This window comes from Battus philenor, unplaced genomic scaffold (genome assembly GCF_028537555.1).
Source record: "Battus philenor isolate CCGP_79_NKW_IND1 unplaced genomic scaffold, ilBatPhil1.0.hap1 SCAF_2, whole genome shotgun sequence".
Lineage (NCBI taxonomy): Eukaryota > Metazoa > Arthropoda > Insecta > Lepidoptera > Papilionidae > Battus > Battus philenor.
The window spans coordinates 13,113,781-13,137,836 of record NW_027181682.1 but is presented as its reverse complement, the minus strand read 5'-3'; the positions used below and the strand labels follow the sequence as shown (position 1 = coordinate 13,137,836).

At 32.2% G+C, this 24,056-nt stretch overlaps 1 protein-coding gene across 1 annotated transcript; it reads left to right on the top strand.

Moving 5' to 3' along the window:
- The first annotated feature begins 1,014 nt into the window (after positions 1 to 1,014).
- Positions 1,015 to 11,970, top strand: LOC137922184 (uncharacterized). The gene is made up of 13 exons (XM_068765098.1): positions 1,015 to 1,231; positions 1,301 to 1,453; positions 1,975 to 2,060; positions 2,140 to 2,247; positions 2,996 to 3,142; positions 3,931 to 3,993; positions 4,783 to 4,898; positions 5,740 to 5,900; positions 7,392 to 7,549; positions 7,975 to 8,121; positions 8,541 to 8,673; positions 9,355 to 9,523; positions 10,824 to 11,970. Exons 1-13 carry the CDS (start codon positions 1,063 to 1,065, stop codon positions 11,209 to 11,211), a joined length of 1,998 nt encoding a protein of 665 aa, XP_068621199.1. The 5' UTR covers positions 1,015 to 1,062; the 3' UTR covers positions 11,212 to 11,970.
- Positions 11,971 to 24,056: the final 12,086 nt, after the last annotated feature.

Here is a 24,056-nt window from a genome sequence, read left to right as displayed (position 1 = left end):
GCGGGGAATAGAGACATTAAATTGGCGAAGATTCTACACACAAAATTTTTCTTCAGCATTAAAGTTTGGTGTTAAGCAATTAATGTTAAAGGTTTTTTGCTAATAGTGGTCTAGAATAATTCTAAACCTATAACGATAGTCTCTATATCTTTCATTAAACAGTAGTCCGCAAATTTATTTTTTTGAACGTAAGTTGATCTCGGGTGAAATCTTTGACAATAATAATAAAATAATACATATTATGTTGTAATTGCAACATAACTTTATCGTTAAAAATTCGTATATTTATCCAAAATCCTTGCCTATAAAAAACACAATTCTTTTTTTGTCGGAAACTGTTCTTATTGCTTTTCCCTATTTTCAAGGAGAAATTATTTATTTGCTATCCTGAAACGAGTTCTTTCATAGACATTATAATTAATCAAATGTCTCGCGTTTACAAAGAGCGCTTTCAATAAGGTATTAAAAAAGACAATATGTCTTGTCTTGTCATTAATAATTACCAAAACTAGGAAAAAAAATTTTAACTAAGTAAATTTGAAGTCAAAATGTGAGCAGGTTACCACATATTAAAATAGTTACGTATTTTTAAATTTTAATTTATTTTGAGTGTGACATTTAATATATTTATAAAAAATATTACATTTTTGATTACTTATTCCATCACATTTGCGTATTAAGAAATTTTAGGAAATTATATTTATTTAACTTCATTATTTTTTATAAATCATGACGTTCTTTATAAACTTGGTTTTTTGACAATATTTAACAATAGTTTTATAAACCTAACGAAATTAATTTTTATTAAATTACTATACTTCGCTATTAAAAATAATGACTTTATAAAAATATTTTTTTTTAAATCTAAAACAGAATAAAATTTTATAATAATGAATACTCCATAACTAACAACGTAATAAATTTATGCCATATCTATGTCATGTAAGTCTATGCTAATGTCAGTTGTCGTTTGTCAACGGATTTTTGTTTTGAAATTTTGTTTGTACATTAGTCTATTGTTGATATTAATTTAAAAATTATAGGAATAAATTCAGGGTCGTGATGGGTGATGTGTATGACATTATCTATTACATTAAATCTTTGAAAAGAGGATTCGACAAGGATTTTTTTAGAAGTAAAATAGAGGAACTATCGTTTATCGTAGAAAACGAAGGCCTCGAATATAACGAGTTTCATTCTTTGTTTAAAATATGGTTAAACTTAAACATTCGTAAGTATTGACTGCAATGGAATGAAGAACATGTTTTTGTAGAATAAATATGTTATATTCTCGTTACAGCTATATCTAAATGGATAAGTTTAGGCGCTTGTTTGGTACCTCAAGAAAAAATCCAAGAACGTACAATCGAGTACTCGGTACGGTGGCTTCTCGCCAATTATTATAATCAGTCAAATTTTTCACAAATAGCATTTTTATTAGATTGGTTGACAGGTAATTATTTTTAACAGTTTTTATAATTTGTTATGGTTTTGTATACACTTTTATTTCTCTTTTAATTGAAATTAATCAAAATTTTACTAAAAATTGTAGCTTTTAACTTAATCATATTCATTAGCTAACAGATTTAGATGACCAGGCCATGTTGCCAGTATTTTGTTCATAGCAACCAAAATAGCCATGGATTAATCTTCTTCCACACTCGGATTGGAATGCTAAATGAGTTTAGAATATCATCTCAGTTTCCCTTTGTACACTTGAATAATTTCAAAGAGTGTCTGCTAAAGAACCTTGCGCGTAATTACTCTACAAAAGTTTAGGAATACTTTTAACACTCTGCCAGCTCAAAATCAGTGAAGTTGCTATTTCCAATGTTTAATAGCATCTGTAAATGTATAATAAAAAAACTGAATATCATGTTTGTGTTTGAAACTAATCATTAAGTTTGTGCAGAAGTTTCACTCTTATGGTCTTAGATTTAAGTAATAATATTTATTAAAAAATATTTGTTTTAGCTGCTATGGACTGTTATGCAATAGATATTAAAGCATTAGACCATGGATATGAATTATTCTATACCATGTTGGCATATGAAGCATTGGTAAGTATAGTAAATGTTCATATTTATCCTTTATATTCTAATTTAAGTTATATTAAAAATAAGTTTTTGGTTTTTTTAGACGGCACATGTTATGAAGCTTGTGTACAATTTAACAAAGCCTGTAGATGTAACAAGGAAAAGGGTTTTAGAACTATTGGACTATGCTAAGAAAAGAGAAGCTAAAAAGGTACAAAAAATTTTATTAATGTTGTCCCATATATCATGGTTTTTGCAACTAATGTTCTAAAAATATTTATTGTGTATGTTATTACATATATATACATACATATATATAGTCCTAACTGTCTCAAACACATGATTTTGTACTACAATACTGTGAAGTAAACTGTTTACGTTTATTATAAGTCAGCATAACATATTAAAAAGACACATTAATTATGCTTATGAGCATCCTTAGCAGTAACTATGGTTGGTTTTTGCCAATAGACTTGCCACTACATATACATAATTTTTATTGTTAAAACTGAAGAGTCTAAAGAAATGTTATCACCTGTAGACACACATCAAGATTTTTTTTGTTCTATAAAATCTTATGTAGTTGTAATAAGACCCATTCAAAAATTATTTATTCAATATTTTTAAGTAACTTATTTTTTGTTTCTTTTACATTTATATAAAATAAAATAATCATTTTATAATAAAAAATAATCTGCTATTGAAATCGCTATACCGCGCCTTGGGAAGGTGCAACGTGGAGGGTGTGGAGCAAACACAAGCATGAACACCTGTGCCACGAACATTGATGTCGGACAGACGGAATGGAGCGGCTGATATGTATCAGTTACTTTATTCTATATGAAACTCCTTCAACTCACCCCGCGTATACCTAAGGCCTACACGGTTTTCACGTTTATAGTATTTCCACAAGACACAATATGGACCTTGTTTTCATTAGCTTTTTAATATTTTTACAGAATTTATATCGACAAATTCAAGTTCTCTTGGGTCTGTTCAAATCATACAAACCGGAGACTGTGCCAGAAAATATTCCATCTATATCTATACATAACTCTTTTAAAAAAATAAATCCAACATTACTACACTTTTTTACAATATACAAGGTATGTACTAGTCAGAAATTATTTAACATACATTAAATAAATGAAATAATTAGTACTACTATGCTACAATGCTTTTGAAACCTCTACTGTGCAAGGAAAAGGGAAGTAGGAAAATGCGGGGTGGTAGGGCTGAGGAAATAAGAGTATGAGCATCACCAAATGATGGAATGGTGTGGTTGGTACTTCCTCCAATCTTCCCGCGCATATGCCTAATGCACAGTAGAGCATTTTCTTTACCACTGATCAGATGTTATAAACCAGAGGTGGCCAAACTGCGGGTCTTTGAACAGTTATTTTTTGACTTCGATTGATTGTCAAATTAGTTCAATATTTAAATTTATAAACCCTATGGCAAATCGAAACAAATTACTGATGTGAATAATCATTATTATTATTCCACCATAAAATTAGTGAAATCCATACACCGATCATAAATAACTAACCGATATCTTAAGTATTATTAGGTGTGCTATCATATACATGTGTCATTTTATCTAACTACAGTAAACATATTTTGTACTTTTGTCACATAAATTTAATAAATATAAAATTTGCAAAAAAAAAAATTTTCTGTGTGTTTTAAATGTGTATTAAATTGTGCCTCGCAAAAGATTTCAAATTTCGAACAATGGTTTAAACTATAATGGAACTTGGCCACCCCTGTTATAGACTATCCTAAAAACATGATACAGAGTAGTAAAAATAAAAAGCGTAGTTATTAACATTTACAGATACATTTCCATCTTTAATAATAGAACCTTTATGAAATATAAAATATTTGATTACAGAATAAGAGAGATAATGCTTGTGGCACAAAACAGCACCTGTTGTGGATGAATCCTATTAATTGTGTAAGTTGTCTTTTAAATTATTTACAATTAAGTATTTAATAGTTTTTATGTATTTAGTGTGTATTTCATACCAGGACATGATTATTATTTTGTTTTAAAAAAATTCTATAGTATATGGGTAAAAATAAGTATCTCCTATGTGGGAATTGTGTGTTTTTGCAGTAAACTCTCATTTAAAGCTCTGTATCTGTATTATCATGCAATAAATTTATATTACATTGTATGCAAAAACCTTAAAGACATTGCACACCAGGGCTGTATTTAAGCTAAAGGAGTGTGGTAGCTAAACATAGTAATATCTTTGTATTTGGTAAAGGTAGCAAAGCGGTAGGCTTATGTAAATAGTAATAGTAAGAGATTTTGGATGTAAGTAGGGGGATTGTAGAAAAAGGACCCAAAATAAAGTATTACTGGAACATGCAACACCCTTTCGTTTCTTGCCAACTTTCTGATAGCATAATCAAGAGAGACACATCCTCCACAAAGAACGTTCTACTACAGTGCAACAGATTTGTACCTATAGATGATATTAAACCATAATAGGTCAATTGCCATAACTATTGTATTAAAGATATTTGTGGAAGTGATCATATATATCCCTTCGGAGTTAGTTATAGACTATACTCAGATCAGGGTATGTTTGCAAACCTCTTCGCGAAATATTTGTAAGTTCTATATATATAAGGGAGTTTAATTTGATTCTAGTTTCTTTCAAATTGAACTCTTCTGTATTTTATCACGTTTATTCTAAAATAGATATGAATAATTAAATATGCAACTGTATTTTAGGAATTTTCAAGAAATAAAAAAACGGACCCATTGGTGCCTAACATGGAGTTTCTCAACATTGGTTCAAAACAGTATGCTGAAAAAGTGACGCAGAAAAATTATCTCGATTTTGAAGAGTGAGTTGTTTATTAAACTGTCATTTCTCTTAACATTACATATTAATGCTATTATAATATAGGAAAGGGGTGGCCAAGCCTCTTTATAGTTAAAATATTTCGCGAGCCGTAATTTCATACGCATTTTAAAAAAAGGCAGACAAATATATTTTTTTTACAAAAAATATTTTTATTGAAATTATATGACAAAAGTACAAAATATGTACATTGAATTTAGATATACTGGCACACATATATATCAGCACTCCTAATAATACTTAAGATGCCGGTTAGTTAATTATGATCGGTGTTTGGATTTCGCTAATTTTATGGTGGAACAATAATAATAATTATACACACCAATAATTTGTTTTGAATTCTCAGGAGCGGGCGTGGGTTATATAAATAAAAATAATTGAAGTAATTTGACAATCAATCGGAGCAAAATAATCGTTCAAAGAGCCGCATGTGGGTCGCGAGCCGCAGTTTGGCCAACCCTGATATATGATATTAATTTATGACGAAAGTATGACCTCTTCGTAAGAAGGTGGTACAAGTATATTAAAGGTTTTAGGCATAGTCCACATTGAAACTGACTCTTTATTAGAAAATATGCCTAAAATATTTTGAATTTCTGGACTATAAGACGTCAGGGCCAATGCGAGTACAAGCAGTAGTGTCTCCCTCGCTTGCACATTAGATTGTTGTGATTGCTGCCAGTTAATCCTTTGGCTCCTTGGTTGTGGTCCTTCCATAGATATTTAGTTCATGTATGATATACTATTTATTAACTTGCTTGTAAAATATGAAAACATTTTTGAAATGAAGGTGTGTTTTAGTAAATAATTATTAAAATTTTCAGTCCAACATCGCTCCTGGAGTACAGCATCCATTATGTAACAAGACGACCGGCGAGACTTCGTTCAATGCTGTGCAATGCCAGTGGATTCACATTGTTGGCTATAGGATCCAATTCTGACCATGAATTCTTCTCTCACGACTTGCAACATCTACTAACAAACTGTGAGTTGGAATAACAAGCATTATTGTCCACTCTCACTAATAATAAACATTTGTGTACACCGGGATAATATTAATAACAACTACAGCTACCATAGTATAAAATTCAAATTTAATGCTTTTTCTATTTACTATTGTTATACTAAAGTTTATAAATTAATTATCTTTCTATATTTCTGGTCAATTGGTTAAATGTTTTATTATTTATTTACTTCATTGTAATAATAAATATTTGAGGTAAAATTTTTTATCATGAAAATAGAGATATTTAAAATAGGTATTTAAAAATAGGATAATGCACTTTCGTCACCGCCTCTGAAAAGTTTCAGCGCCCTCTAGGCGGCGGTACAGCTCTTTTATGGGCTTCTTTTTTGGAATATATCATGTACATTTGATCTTTGGCGGAAACTCTCACTGTGAAATAGTACTACTTTAGCACATTTCACAATTTTAACTCATTTCCATATAAATAATGACATTGCTAACAATATTACTGCTTCTGGCAAAGACTACTCCTTACTAAATAATGAACGCTTCGCTTGTCTATACATTGTCATTATACAAATACGCCCACTGCAAGGCATAGGTCTCCCACAAAACTACAAATATATCTTGGGGGGGGGGGGGGGGATATCTATGGGGCATATACCATAATATTCACACGCGGCGGGCGGGTTGGCAATACCAGTGTCGTAGGTACCTAGAGGACGCTGCTGTGTATACCCTGAAAATTTGTTTTTGTGATCACGGGCAATCCTAAATTAAAAAAGTGTGAATTATTTAAGATTATATCACGGGAATTGTACGTAAGTTTCAGTCCTGTACCCCTGGGCTACCACTATTCGACTATGGGTGCTGCAGTCATTATGAAGAAATCATACAAAATTATTTACAACTTATTTATCACTAATAGATATTTGCTTTAATAACATTCACTTATCTGACAATGTAACCATTGATAAAAAAAATTTCTGCTTAGCTTATTCCTAAGGATTACAAAAAAACACAATATAATAGTGAGTAAAACATATTTTATTGTTTGATAGTAACTACAATGCACTGCTTAGCAGAATGTGACTGTTATCTTATTATGATTATTTCTATCTCTTCTCTCTTTTTGATATAAATCTTTTAAATCTTCTTTTTCTCTTTTCTAGACTATGAACACGTATTTTATTTATTGTTAAGTTTTTGTTTTATGATAAAGATGGTATTTTAGAACAGTTTTTTTCAACAAAGTTTAATAAATAGTGATTTTGTTATATTTTTGCATGATAGTCGTAATTAAAAATGTTCATTATTAACTTTTACCTTTTCTTAAAATTAGAAAACTAATTGATTTATGTATTTTGAATTATGTTATTTGGTTTATAAAATATAGTATTTTTTCCATGCATTAATAAGATACTGCAAAGTATTGTGTACATATAATGAAATGATAAGTTTTATACTAATAAAATGATTCGTCTTGAATGATATGTGTTTTGGTTTCAGGTTTCTTCGATGTATCGCCACATAACTATGCCATGAAGCAAGATTTATTACACAGACTGGCTGTGTTGCAGCGGACTATTGTTCAGGGAATTCCCGTAGTGACCAGGTTTCTTGCACAGTTTTTGCCATTTTGGAATGAAAAAGACTTCTTCGGTGAGGTAATATAGTTTATTTCTCTAGTTTTAAACAATTGTAAGAATTTTGATAATATTTGTTTCTAAACTGTTTATTATGTACAAAAGGGAGTTGTTCCACTTTTTGAGGGCAAAGAGATACATTAATGATACTATCTTCATTAATGTATTTCTTCTTCATTAATTTAAATATGACGAGCACCCAAAAATATCTTTATTACACATTTATGTAAACAATTAGTGTCAAATATTTTTTTGGTATTAGAAATATATTAAGGTAATTAAAAATAATTAAATATTGATAAATTTACTATAAAAATGTTTGCTTATAATTCGGAATGAGAATATGTTTTCGGAAACTTTTATTAAATATGACTCATAGATTATTTTGAATTTTGGGATAACATTAATTATGGAATGAAATAATGAGGTAAAATTTTTAATTACAGATATTGGAATTAGTTGAATGGATAAGTGAGGACAGTCCGGAAGACATGACTTCTATAATGGAATTTCTGATGAAGATATACTATAGAGCAAAGCCTATAGAACAGTGTGCAATAGTTCAAAGTTTATCTACAATGTATGCTAATTTGGTAAGTAAATATTACTGAAAAAAACTTTATGTTAATTAACTTTATGTCTTTTACGACTTTTATTTAAACAAATCATATAAAAAAAACTTAACTAAATTGTTCAGTCGTCAATGATTTTTCAATCTGGTTGTTTTGTCAACGTATTAGGGAGACCGAAAAGTAATGTCGATTCTGTCGACATATTTTACAGAAAAACCGATTAATTTTTACAGTTTCGGCATTGAAAATTTGTATTCTAGACGGAATAAAGTTGTTGATAACAAAGGTGAATATATTGTTGATTACAAATAAAAACTTGTTAAAAATGTAATCGTGAGAATTTAACTTAAGTAACATAACTTTCCGGTCCCCCTTATATTATTCAATTTGTATGACGAATTAACAGAAATAGAAAGTTTATTTAATATTTTTTGTTTAAGGTATACTCCAGTACACGAAAATATCGTCATTTCATGTCAAAGAATCAATCTTCGATAGACTATTCACTAATTTTAAGAAATGTGGCTAAAAACTTAACAGATATGTACAGCAAAGGACTACAGATAAATCCAGGTATGTCCGTTATGTTAATTACATCATCATTTATCATTTCAGCTGTAGGAGGTCCACTGTTAGAGACAGACCATTTGTTCTGAGTCATGTGGCCTGACCAATGCTACTCCAAAGATATATGGATTAATGATTCGATACATGCGGAGATTCCTTCTCGCCTCGTCTATCTTTGCAGTGTCTGCCCAAGTGACGTATACGCTCTATGTCTTAATTCGATAAAAAATCTATTTAGACGACTCGAGTCAAGGCTACTGAGGACACCCTCGAGCTGAAACTGTGGTTTATGTTAGGCGTCTTCAGAGCTCTCATCATTGTTCATCAATTCATCCGCTCTCATCATTGTTCATCAATTCATCCGTAGGATGTCTCTGTTGGATATATAGCTCAACATAGATTTCAAATAATACCAGTCGGAAGCTGTCCGCATATACCGTCTTCCGACGACACCCTAATGGCTAACGTTTCGGTGCACCATGGCACCTGCCCACTGCCTTCAACTTTCTAATTCGCTGGGACATAGTTTTATTGTTCTAGTTATTCTTGCTTCTGTCTTGTAGAGGTTCATGCTCTCTGCCGTCTCTTATTTGCTGACTATATAAATGACAATATGACAATTCCTGGGGTTCCATTAAGAAAGCTTAATTGGGTCACAAATACATTAATATTTTTATATTTTTGCAGAAGATATGTGCGTGTTATTCAGCAGTACATGTGCGGCTGAGCGATGCGCCCGCGCAGAGTTGTCGTGCAGGCAGCCTGTAGGCTGCATTCCACGCGAACTGTCGCTTGCCCTGCCTTTATTGTCGCCCTCTGCAGCAGTCATTGACATCATTGCCGCTCTCATTCTTCTGTAATTTATTCTTATAGAATTCTTTTTTTCTAGAACCTATTTACTGAAAGTAGACATATAAATATGTCCATATCTACACAGTGGGATAGTGCATAGGATGAGGTACCCTATTCGCTGCCCCGTGCGTATTTCGTGGGCTCAGCGCGGTAGTGTCAGACGCACGCATGTGACAATGTCCCACAGAGGATTGCAGCCCGATGATGTTGTAAAAGCCAGAAACGCTAACAGCGCTTAACGCCTATCGAATATGTTCCGAAGTTATTCCTTGCACACTGTCTGGGTTTGAGGAAATGAATATACATTGAAAGACACATTGACTCTAACACATTAATTACCACAAACATTCAATATAATAGTAAAAAAAAACACTGAATTATAGTCTAGAGAAAAATCGAAAGTAATCAAAATATCAACTGTTGCTTCCCAATTCTTCTTAGTTGTCTCCTTATGACAGAGGGTTTTGGCTAATCATGTCATGATTTTATCAGAATCAGAAGAAAAAAATGTTTTAAAGATTGGACCTAATAGTTTTTGCTACAGACAATATATACATTGATATATAAAAAGTTCCTAATGCTAGAATAGAAAAAAAAACAATATTTTAAGAAGAGTAGAATTGATAATGACTTCATAGAAAATATCACATTTTTGGACTAATTTATTTGCTACAGGCTATTTCAAAGTTTTTCAAAAAATTATGTAATTTTAAAAAAAAATATTACCTTTCTTCCGCCCATTTTGAAGTGTGTGACATTTATCATCTGTACAGGTAGTAAACTCATCTTGGCGTCAGCAGCAAATGTAATCGATTACGAGAATCCAAAAATTTTTAAATTTGAGTAGCGCAATAAATAACATTTTAAAACCGCATGTTATATCCTTAAGTTTGTATAACAAACCTTTGTTGACATTGTTATATCATGTTTTTATTTTAATTTGGACACACAATATGAAAGTAATTTAAATATCTTTACAAATTGATCCTGACCTTTGAGCCTATAGATGCACACAGCAAGGCATAGGTCTGCTTCAAAGATTGTCATGATTGGTCTAGCGACTCCCGAGATCATAACTATGTCGATGGTGCACTTAGTGGGCTGCATGGATCTCACACCTCTTCTATGGCTCGTGGTCGCCACTCAAATATCATTCGGCACCAACGGCCATCGGTTGCACAAACGATGTGATCCGTCCACTGCCACTTCAGACGAGTGGTTGTTCGAGCTATGTCGGTGATTTTGGTTCAATATATGTATGTCATCACAATGTGAAATTAGAATACTTTATTTTATTTTCACAGGTATAGAAAAAGTTTTGTCTTCAAGAGCTCTCGTCACAGAAACGTCAACCTAGAACAACAGCTTAAGCAGATGAAAGCCTACACCAACGACATTACGTCGTGTTTATACGGGAACAACTTCCTCAGTTCAAACGTGGATAGTTCGTTATTTAGAAAATTGCATCCGCAAACCATCGCGAAGCTAAAACGGGCGGTGCCCGACGTGGGGACGAAGTTGAACATACGAAGTCATTTGGCGTTCGCGCCATACACTTACGTACAAGTTGAGACGACGCCAGGTACTGACGCGGACAACGCGTTGTGGTTTAATGTCGCCATTGACCGAGAGTTCGACTGTCTTAGCGAATTTCTTAATAAGGTTATTCCTGAGTTACGACAGGCTTGTTAGTTCGGGTCCATATTATATTGTGACCTAATTTTACCCCACATTCTTAGTGTTCTCAATTTTGAAGGTCGTGACCTCTATGACGTCACGCCGTCAATTTACCACCTATATGGTGATATCAAATATGATTAATATCTGTTTGGACTGATATAAATAGTGTCTACATGCCTGCATCCTTCAAGTTATCCCTTGTCTACCAATATATAATAAAAATTTAGGCGAACGTTTGGGGCATGTGGTAGAAGGTCATGGTCGCAAGCTCCGGTATGTATACGAGTTTCATCTTTGTAATTAACAAGATTTAACTCATCATCCTGACTTCAGCTGTAGGATGTCCAGTTCTGGACATAGTCTTCCCGATTTTCATTGGGACTTGTTAGTAAATGCTTATTGGCAGTCAGTCCTTGTAGATGGAAATCCTACACTGCGCTTACCGGTCAATATTCTTCACTCCAAAACCTCAAGGCACCAGTTATCAGTTACGTGGTATGTAGCCTGCCTCTGGGTTAAGAGAGTAATTTTCATTCTTTTATGGATTTTCATTTGTCATATTTTAACTCCTTTTTTATATTTTTGTCTTAGTTCTTGTACAATTATGTAAACAACATTACTCTTGTCGATTTTAATAATCTATCTAGAAACAATGCAAATGTCAATTATTCTGTAAATTGCGACAAGTTTTATTAGTGTGTTTTTAACAGAACTTAATATTAAGTTATAATTTTCAATCATGTTTCTTTCTCATAAAATTTTAATAAAATTTATGGTAGTTTTCTTTATTTCCATTTTATTTAGGACAAATAAAAATATATTTATTGCCTATAGATGATACATAATTAACATGAATAAAACAACCTGAATCCTAATTAAATTACTAGACATAAAAACTAGGTCAGCAATTAGGAAAACTATTTAAAAAATGAGGTATCAAGATAAACTATGTATTAAATTGAAAATAATGAAATAAAGAGAGTAGTATGAGTGTTTGTGTGCTGCGCGCGCGCACTCTGTGCATGTGTGTGTGTGTGGCGCGCGTATATACGTGCGAGAATGTGTGTATAGCAGACCTATTCAGAGCATGACCACGAACGAGCTGCGGTGCGTTGGTGTTCCATAGGCTCATTGTACAAATAGCCATTTAAAATTTTTCTTGCTAATAGTAATGTTTCCTTCAGACTATATTTGCAGTGTTAAATTGATTCAATGACTAATTGAAATATCGGTTTTGAAAAGCAAATTAAAAATAATCCTCAATATTTAAAAATAATTAATCCTAAACATACTCATATAAAAGCTGTTATTTTTTTGTAATTTAGGGTGAACTGGAAGAAAATTTTGTGCGTTTTTCTAAAAACATTATGACACACGTTCAAGAACGAACAGTCATAACATTGAACGAATAATTTCATATGCATTTTTATATACTTCATTTATCTATAAACATCAAATTCCATACGTCAGTATATCGTCAAAAACAATAAATAAAAAGGGAAATAACATGCCTGACATCCTCTGACGTTGCTCAAGACTCGTGACCTTTAAGCCAGATAATGTGTTACTATAAATAGATGAAACAGAGTTTGACAAAACGATATATCTGTACTAAGAAACTTCAGAAGCTAAACTTGAAAGAGCCTACACTATATTGTCTACGTAGGTTAGTTAGCACGTCCTCCGATTATTTACAAAAATGTTGCAATGGAGCTTAATGTCAAAACATTTATTTATAAGATTGAGGAGGCGAGAATTGCCTCCATAATAGCAGATGAAGAAAGTAGAACACCTTACCTCAGTTTCTGCAGGTATTTTGTAGAAAATATCTAAGAAAGAAATAAAACTTAGGTTAAAACGGTCGGCTTATAAGCCGACTTACGACAACGATTATTATAATAAAGAATAATAATCAATAATAATTTAAATGTGATTATATATAAAATAAGATACAAAACAAAATGTGAATGAAATATTAAATGAAAGAAACTAAAGATAAACTTGTAGAAATGTATATATAAATAATCTAAGTAAAAATGTAATATATTGTAACAATAAAATAGACAGACTATAATGACTGAGGATAAGATGGCGAAATAAAAGGAATAAAGATAAATGAAAAATGTAATAGAGCAAATGTTAAAAAGCGAAAGAAAAGAAAAGAAACTGCAAAATAAATAGAGAACTGAAAAAATTATTGCCCCAACAAAACCAACAAAGTAGGGGGTGGAACAAGACGTCTCCAATAGCAGGGGCCAAAACCTTTATTTATATATTGTTGCTTTTCCTTTTCTTTATTATATACAATTACAGGATAAATAATTATAATATGACGTTGGCAGTTGTATAACTAAAAACTGTTACAGGCGTCAGTATTATTATCTATACATAGCTAAATTATTAAACGATATATTCAAATGTATTACATAAATAACGAAAATTCTCCTTAAAATTGTATTACATGTAGTAATACAATTACCCAATATATTTATATTTTCTATGTATTAGTGTTTTTATATGTATTAGTGTGCATGTGTGGTGTTTGTTTGTGTATGCCTTATAACCCTTAAATGGACGATTTTTGTTTCACGTTTGAAAAAAATATATTTGTTAATAGACATGTATTACAGCGTAGGAAAAATGATTGAAAAATCTAGACATGAATTTACTATACTTTTTTTGCAATAATGTGAATGTTGTTTATAAACTACATTGCGCATTCATTGAGATTTTGCAAGTATGGGTAAAATAAGAGTGGATATTGTTTTTGAGAAGTATTTATTTATGCTTCATTATGATATTTATAAAAATAATTGCTTTTTTTCGTATCATATAAAGATACACGACATTTTTGGTACATTTTGAATGTAAAGCCTGAACATTTTGGAAATTTGCACATGCTGCTGCTTATCTAGTCAAACTGCCCAATGACATGTCTGATCCAATCTGACGTCTTTCAAAGGAATTGCTTGAGCTGGTCCTCGGAACTTCTTCATTACAAGTCCCACTAGGTCGACCACGTTTAGCGCCATTTGCAGTAGTAGATTTCTTTCTGGGCTGCGTATAAGCTACTTTGTTCTACATTTTTATTTTTTAGATCTGATGTAAAATAAAATGTAAAAAAAAACATACGGCGTGTTACAAGACATAAATGCTTCTGTTATCTGAGTTTCTCCCCTAAAAATAAGGCTGTCTTCAGCAGTAACAAGGTTTCGTTTTCGCCAAACCAGAGGTCGTCTAGGAATCCCTTGTGACTTACTCTGGGGTGCTGCTTCTTCGGCTTCCAAAATAGGAGGGTCTGGCATATTTTCATCGTTGTCGATAACGAGAAGAGGATCAGCATCCACTTCAGCAGGCTGGGCATTCTCACCGTCATCACTATTTTCAAGGTCTCGAAGAACATCTCGTGCGAGTTTCAAGAGTTCAAGACTTCAAGAGTTTCTAAATACTTTGTAATTTTGCTTTCTAGTAATCGCAGCATGGTAAAAACCAAAAGAAAAATCCTTCACCAAACATGCATTTATTTAGCAGGCATTGCGCATTGTAGTTTTCCTACAACGTACCACATTCCGCCCTATTCGACTGTAGCATCAAGTGATTTTCAATGTTTTACAACGTGAACATTTAATTGAAGATATAATCAAGCAAATAAAAATATATTACATACTTTTACATGATATTTTATCAGTTCAAACACAGCTACAAAACTTAGTTTCGCGCCACTAGAAAAGTTTTCTTCAAAGTGACATTTGATATTAACTTATTTTCAATGCTTATAAACATTGGATAGTGCTAACATTAAAAAATGTACAAAATTAGTTCACAAATAAGAACTGGTTGTCAAATTTAACAAAAAATTAAAAGAAGGTCAATTTTAACTCTGGTTTTTAGTACGTTGTTTAAAAACAACAATATGCATTTAAGGGATAACTAAACAAGAAGTTGCATAGAATTTGCTTAGTGTCATCATAATTTTTCTTTAGGAACCTGTTTTGGAATGTACACGTAATAATAAAAGCAGAAACAGAGTTACAATAACATGTTTAAAAATACAATTGACGGTTTTATCACACAAGACTTCTTAATGTAGATAACCGTAGTTTGTAAACGAAAGAATGACAAGTCAATTTTACTAATTTCCGAATCCACGGTTTAAACTTCACACTTATGACATTTCTGAATAACGTAAAAAAAGTAACAAAATAGCGGCCTTCATACTCGTCATATTTTTTTATTAATTCTATTTTGTATAACTAGTGTTTTGTTTACAATTTTTTTTTTGCTTTTGCTAAGCGCAAACACTTGGGAAAGGGGTTGCCGCTATTTGATACGAATCTTTCTTATCCTAGTTGCGAGTTACAATAGCGTTTTATCATTATTTACAATTTTTCTTATAGGTAAATACAGCAAAAATTTATACATATAAACAATACAATTTAGAAGGTTACATTATTTTATTTCAAGTCACTGCTCAAACGCTACTGACCATTAAACGCCTTGAGGCTTAACTCGTCATAAGGTAAAAACAAAGCATAAACTGTATTAACAATGTGGAAGAGAAAGAAACAAGAATTTAGGAAGTAAATAATTTCTGTTTGTTTAGGATTGAAATTAAATGTAATTTTTTTAATAATCAATACGTAGTTTAGGATATTGTCTACTGCTTTGATGGAATGAAACCAGGACAGTTGGCGTTGACTTATATAATGTAATACGTGGCGTAGGTTACACAGATCTCCGAGAAAATATATCAGATCGATATTTCCAGCGTCTGTCTTGAAGCGCGCCTGAAAGAGTGACGTCAGGGACTATAAGTATGCTTCGTTCAGAGATATTAAGTGGGCGAGAAAGTCGTCACACGTAGTCGTCATACTGGGTTATTAGTTATAACCTGAGTTATACATTTATTTCTTTAAAGTTTAGACGCAATCGTGACACAATATTTTTTGTAAAAATATGACATAAAAGCGTTCCACAAGTTTGAAATTATCGTAATTAGTGTAATAATGAAGTAATTTGCCGTTATTTTAGATCTAAAGATAATCAATGCTTATGTAGTTTCATGTAGGATATCAAATTACAAAACTCTGTACTGAATTGCTTTTTTTGAATAAGGAAATATGAAAAGAATAATCTTTTCTAAATAATATTGCTTTAAAGCGTCATAATCAGCTTACCGTTCAATGGTAACAATAAACTATTTACTTTGCTCTAACGTGTCGACGTGCTAAGCCGATTACGTCATATACCTAAGTTCTCGTAGTGTTAAATCCAAAAGTGGTAAAGGTGTTGTTACATTACCCGCGCTTATTTCACTGTGTAAAACACGTTCATAATTATCGTAGAAGTAATGATATTAAAACTGTAATTATGTAATAAAAATTCTATTTCTAATGTTACATTCATATAAGGTATAATTTCCATAGGTAATTTGAAATGAAACTTTTCTCACTTTATAGTTTTAAAATGAGTATGACAATGTTAAAAAGCATTATTTTTTTTATTTACATGAGCCAAGTGTAGAAGCATAGTCCGATATACAGCTTCAGAGAAATAGAACAAATGAAATAGTTTAATTCATTACTTGAATAATGCGTATATAAGACAAATCGGCCCTGGTCATTTCAGTTTACCTTCTGTTGTTCTTTAAAGAATACAGGTTACTGCTGTTGAAAGCCGTACGGTAAATTAAATATTTATTTAACGAGTTGTAAACTTACATCCAATGTCCTAATTGCTAGAAATTAGAATTAGATTAAACTCTCTCCTAACAATATTTACTTCATTCAACTATGAGAGTTACAAATGAGCCCTGATTTGAGAATAGCGCACAACAAAATGGACGGGTCTTTTTATGGTTGTTGCCGTCGTTTCAGACCATAGATATCCAAAATTACCACGCTTGGCAGCCGGGTTAGTGATCGCAGTGTGGTATTATGGTATATTTCCTCTGCTATATTATGGTATATATAGCAGAAGACACTGCTGCTTATCCTCTGGGAACTTGCTTGTGAGCAGTGGCAATTCCATGTAGTTAACGCATAAAAGTATTAATTTTATATAAGACTGTATCATGACATCAATAAAAAATATTCGAACAACAATAATTATAAAATATTGTATCCCGAGAATCGAATCCGAGGCTTGAGTTTGCGAGTTTCAGTGCTTTGCCGCGGGGCTGTTCCTTTTTGTGGTCAATTTTTCACATTTTTTTTTATAAATGAATGGGTAAATAAATTTAAGATCATCTCCGTTTTTAATAATATTAAAGTCTCACCGTAGATTTTTTTCCTTTCTCATTAATATATTCAGTATTTATGTAGGTCTCACTTATATTTAATGAGACGTCTATCACCGTGTTACCTATTTATGAAACGGAGTATTAAGAATATCAGATATGACATCTGTTTATATTTATCGCAAATATTACAGCGTGCTTAATATTTAAGACATTAAAAATATTTAGGATACCGGTCACTATTACGTAGATGCTATAAAAATTTTAAAATGTGCGGATTTTTCGAGGACCTCTATTTGCTTGAACATCGCATTTAAAATTAGGTTCTGTACGTTCTTAAAAGTAAACAAAGAATCAAAACACCGGAGAGGCACTCGGATCTCCATTAATTGCACCTTAAAAAGTTCGGGGTTCGTCCCTTCCAATGGGGAGGGTGGTTCGAGAGTTGGTACAAATTATTACAATGTTATGATGCGTTATTGAACACTGATCGTATGTTGATTTGCTTTGGTTTGCTTCTACATATGTGGGAGGACTAATGAAGAGCAAGAAACACTAAGTATATAATGTTGAAACATTATAAATAATACCTAGTTATATATTTGGTTTGAACAGAAGATTATTGACATTTTAAATAGTCACGCACACGACAAAGCTATAGCTATAAAAGAGAATCTCATGGCGTTTACTCTGACATAACCTGCCTGTGTTTTCGGTGAATGAAAATTTCCGCCACGTTAAACAAACGAAAATGTCCTGAAACATTTTTATATAAAATATCGGTGAACTAAGTTATCATTAATAATTCTGTCTATGGTTACAAGTAAAGTATCGTTCAATATAAATGGATTTTGAAAACATCGAAAAAATAGGAGTTTATTAGGCGTCAAATACCGTTGCGTTTTCGTAACTGCATCCTTATTCACTTGCATTATTTTATAAAAACACATAGCAGAACTAAGTATCATTTACGCTCGCGGTGACAATAATTATCAATTTTTATGCCCTCGGTTTTGCACATGGCTCAAGCTGCTGTTGTTCAATGTTAATTTGATAGTCATAACGAATTTTTTGAAAAAAAAAATAATCTCTAGTAAATTATTTTTCGACGTTGTTCGTTTGTGTTTTATAACATAACTGTGCTTTAAAATTACTTTAATACGTTCTTAAATATTTAAAGTAGTAAATACAGCTTATATATGAATGCAACAATTGAGTACATTATGTTGGTAATATAAACAAAACAAAAGCAAATGTTTGGTAACATAAACAAAACGAATCGATGTCAAGCTTGACAGTTGTATTTTTTTTTAGAAAATATGTTCCCTCTTATCTTTCATTTTTGATGCTCATTTATTCTTCGCGGTCCACTCGAAAGCATAAATTATGGACACCTCGGTGGGAGAGCGCGATATTGTGAGAGCGTCGGGCGAAGGGTGGTCACCCCTTCCAAGCATCCAGCCCACGCCTCAATGAGAAACGTTCCCGGACTTTTGTCCCCTTATGCCTCTTTTTGCGAGCGACATCTTTAAGGATATTGTGTTAATCGGGCTCTGTGGTATCTAGTACGAATTTGTGAAAAAATATTATTACATGAAAATCTTACATAGTGAAGAATTAGACTAGACAAAAAATAATTCTTTATTTAGATACCTATCGACATTACTACGTAACATATATTGATGTTCTTAAGCATAAGAAGATTCTTTTAATATGCTAATTAAAAAGAAAAATCTTTATTCGACACAGATTCATAATTCCTGTTCGAATAATAAATGATTCCGACCTGAGTCTAGGCGAAACATCTACTAGATTTACTCACCGCGACCATATACATTTTTAAAGGAATGAAAAAAATAACATATTTAATTAATATTGTAATAGCTTGGAGTAGAACACATTATTCCCAATGTGCGGTTGAGACCTTGGTACTTATGTGGAAGATTCTATGAAGTCAATTACAGTGTAGTTACCCTCAGCACACAAACAATCTTTAAATTTTTTAGGGGCTATATCTTAAAAAAATGTCTGTTTTTTTCTGGGATTTTATAGTAAAAGCAGAAATAATTACCCGTAAAAATATTTATTAGTCTTAGGTATACATAATTTGATTTTGCTTCTGGTAAAATGAAGATATATTCTGTTATCAAAACTATATAAAAAATATTAACTTTTATTCTACACGTGAACATGTTTCTTTGTTGCTGAACATAAAGGATTGTTTTCGCGAATAAAAATATGCGCAACTGGTAACAATTCACAGGGGGAGGTTTGAAAAGAGAGGGTCGTAGTTCTCGCCCGAAGAACCCTTTTGCGACCCCATGGCCCTTTTATCTCTAGTCAAAAATCGCTTCGAGAGTTATGTTTTGGATGTGTTGTAACTACTGCTCTATTTTTTTGGTCTCCGTTTTATCGAATACTGGATACAAATGTTTCTTACATTATAACATTAGAGCTTGTGCGCGTTATTTTAGTTATTTATTAATAATAAAATGACCAGCATATAATGTGAACGTGAATTGCATGCATGGTATGCAAACGTCGTGATAAAATTTTTTAATAAAATTACCGTTTACTACATTTATGAACACTAATGTTTCACATATTTCTTAGCGTACGTAATAATTGTATCTTTTTAATAAATAAATGAGATGCTATTGATTATATTTGGTTTATGATTACCACAAGAGCATAAGAAAGTTTTAAATTGATCACAGATATAATTGAAAATATTTAATGAAAGCTATAAGCATCTTAGTAGTGGCAATGTCGGGAACAGAGTCTACGAATATAACCTTTTAAACAGAAGCGTTCTCAGTGTTAGTGAATGTAAAAGCCCTGCTAAACCTCCGAGATCTGCAAACACGGGCGTTGAATCGTGTTAGCGTAGGCAAAAGCTCGCCGGGCTGCTGTCTGTATCCGAATCAATAAAATTCGGGTCCGCTCCCCCGTGCGTTGCCATGGCAACGTGCCCGGAGGCCCCCGCCCCCATCCCACTACTCCCTGAACCCGATGTTGACTTAGACGGATAGAGTAAGAGGCTTATTAATGGTTTTAAGTTACTTCAATGTTCCCTATAAAAAGATTTACCCATTAAAACTGTTTGTTACATGTTGTTAAAGTTTTGATTACCTACACTCCATTATCATGTCTATTAAGTAACTAATTAAATGACATACAAAGAAGCTATTACTTTTAGATTTAATAATAAACAAATCTTTTGTTATAATTTACTTAACAATTTATAATTTTGAAAATATTTTTGCGTAAACTGGATCTCTTGTTGACGGGCGAACGTTTTCCCGCTTAGCACGACGCCATTTGCCAGACTGCGTGACGCCATTTCAAATTGAGAGCAATCGCGACGAGCCACCCTAACAACAATTACAACATGAAAACATGTCGTTTTTTTCCTAGTTTGATATTCGAGGCGGACTTTTACAAACATGTTTAATTAATGACACAAACGTATGTAATAGATACATTTACATTTTTACTTTGTTTAAGCTCAGATATGATATTTTCATTTGGGGTTGGTGACTTTCAAATTGAGAAATATAAATGCAAATATATAGCCAATAGTAATTATCAACAATTTTATTCTCGTGTTTTCTAAGTCTACAAGCTTTTTGACATAGATACATTCCATTTTAATCAAGATAAAAATAGGTAATTGCACTATTTCGCAAGCCTCGACATGGTTCTCCATAATAGTTAAAAAATATTATTTATTAAGACATTTATTTATTTATTTCGGTTTTGTGTTACGCATTAAATTGTGATGCGTTTTACAGTGTGATATTCATTAAGTACATGCTTGTTGGGAAAAGTTTCTTAGACCAAAATAAATAAATGAATCAAAATATAAAACGCATTAAAATATTTACTTCACTGTCACTTTTTAATGCTTGTGTTAAGATTGAAACAATCAATGCATTATTATATTATTACATAAGTTCTTGATCGTTCGTGTAATTTTTAATTAAACAAGTATTACTATACTTTATTGAGATGTGATTATTTTTTCGTCATTAATTTTAATTGGGACTTAATAAGGTATATAAATAACTACGCGGCAATTAATAAAATCTATATTAGATTCGTAATTGTAAAATTAAAAGTGTATCAGCGTAATTTAATAAATTTAAGAGGCTAGAAACGTTTCAATTGTACACTTGTTTGGTCATTGGCGATTCCCCCAAGGGGAAATCCCACGTAATAGATTCTTATATATTAGAATATATATATTTTTCATTTATTTTATATATTTTTAGATATTTATTCTTACGTATTAGAAATTTATTATACTTTCATTTGTATAAACGTTACCGTCGAACAAAACACTTCAGACGGAGAATCTCGTGGGCAAATATTGATATTCTACGTGAATTTGAACAAAGTTTGTAGAAGTGTGTAGTTTTAGAAGCGCTGTGGGGCGTCTCCCTGGACGATATCCGGGCATCGGGCGGTTTCCGTTTTCAGTAGTTTATGCTTGAAGCGAGGGTGTGCAAACTCTTTCCCCGTAAAACCCGTTCACCCAGTGCGAGCTAAACATTTCTTTACCGGTCGGTATTATTTTAACGATGAATACTTAAAATTACATTAAAACGAGATCGCTCATAAAGGCAGCGCTTTGCAATTTTAAACCGAGCGCTAGAGTAGGTACTGAGCGTCGGTGCGCTTGATAAATTCTTATTAATATTCTAGAGACGGTGTTTTAGTTCTTTTGTCTTTTGCGAGCAGGCAATAAAGAGGTAGACGCCTGGAAATGTGCTGCATTTATACAGGTTCAAACGACGTCTAACATGGCTCCGGTGTTTTATTTTCAGCGCTCGCTCCTTTGCCGCGCTCTTATTGCACTCGCTAACAAGGTTTTTAATTATTTCCTTTAATGCCAGTTTCAGCGTAACGTAAGGGCTATTGTCGTTACGAGATTTTGAGTACGAAGCTAAAAGTGAACGCTGGAAAATTTCACTTACACCGCCGTACGTACAGTCCCCCGTCCCCGTAAGTGTTTATTATGAAAAAGTTTGTAATTGAAGTGCTAATATAATCAAATTTAAACATTTTAGTTTATTTAGAATATGTTTTTACGAAAGTAAAAATCATTTTTGCTCTTTTCCGGTGTTTTACATTAAACAAAAACTTTCCATATATTTTTTTTATTTCGACGTCATTTAGTAATTTTTATATATTAGAAAACATGTCATCTTTATCATCATTGTAGCCATATGATGTTTATAACTGGATATAAGCCTCCTCCATAGATTTCCAAAACGAACGGATGAAGGCGGCCTATATCTAGCATCTTCTACGACCTTAAAAAGGTCGTATGTTTGCCTTATATAAAAAGAATATATGTCAAAATAAAAAAAAAAGTTTTTAATTGTATTAAAAACATTCATAAATTTTGTGTATTAATGGCTGTGTTAATATTCGGACGATTTAATTTTTTTAAATTATTTATGTATTAAGATTGATATTATTTATATGTCTGCGTAAACACTTCTTTTTGTTTGCCATACTTATGCAGCAGCAGATGTATTAGTATATGCAAACGAATGGTGTTTAGTTGTACAACAATCATTGGACGAGATTCGCGGAGGGGTCCGTCCAGTTTATTGTTATATATAAAAAAGTTTTTTTATTAACGAGATGTGATATGATTATTAATCACACTAAGTTTTGAGTTAATATTATTATATTACTATACATGTGTGTATATTTATACATATATTTATATTTACTACGTGTTTGTCGCCGGCTTTGCGAGGCGTAAAATGTAGAGAGAAATATTAAATTTTATTTTCTAGCTGCTCTCAGTGAACTCAATATTTGTACCAAATTTCTAGTTTCTAATGCATATAGTTCTAAAGTAATCGTGACGAGTGGGTACATATTAAGAAATCTATTTAATATACATATAGTATAATACATATTTTATACACAAATCGCGCGCCTTGTGTCCGCCCAAACTGTAAAAGCCATAAAGAATAAACGAAACTTAATGTATTAACAATGTTTGCTGTAGTGAAATTGGAACAACTAGTATAACAGACATAGTTAAAAAACCATTAATTTTAATTAAAACTCGTGATTTGCGCGCGACTCAAGAGGAATTGCTGATATCGGTGCTTCCTAAACAAAAGCGTGGGGGCTTTGTGATGATTTATTGCATCGTCGGGGACATTCGCCGAGCCATGCGCACGGACCCCTCCGCTAGGACCCAGGAATTAGTAGATAAGACCTGCATTAAGTGTTTGAATATCATTTCATACAATTTCTGCTTTCATAACTTACATTAATTGTAATTTTCTTGGTTTAATTTTAATTTGTATCACATCTGCAATTTACGTCGCTATTTATTTTAATTGTCGTTATGAAACGTGCTGTTTAGCAATTAAAGTGACAGTGGGCAGACCACGAAGCACGCAATTATAGATGGCCGCTAGGAACTTTAAGATTCTGGTGTGGTCGGCAAACGCAATATAGGGCATTACGAGACGGACAGATGACCTTGTTAAAGTCGTTGGAAAATCTTGGACGGAGGCCGCTTTCAACCGGTCATACTGGAAATGTATGGGGAAGGCCTATGCTCAAAAGTTGACGTCCTATGGCT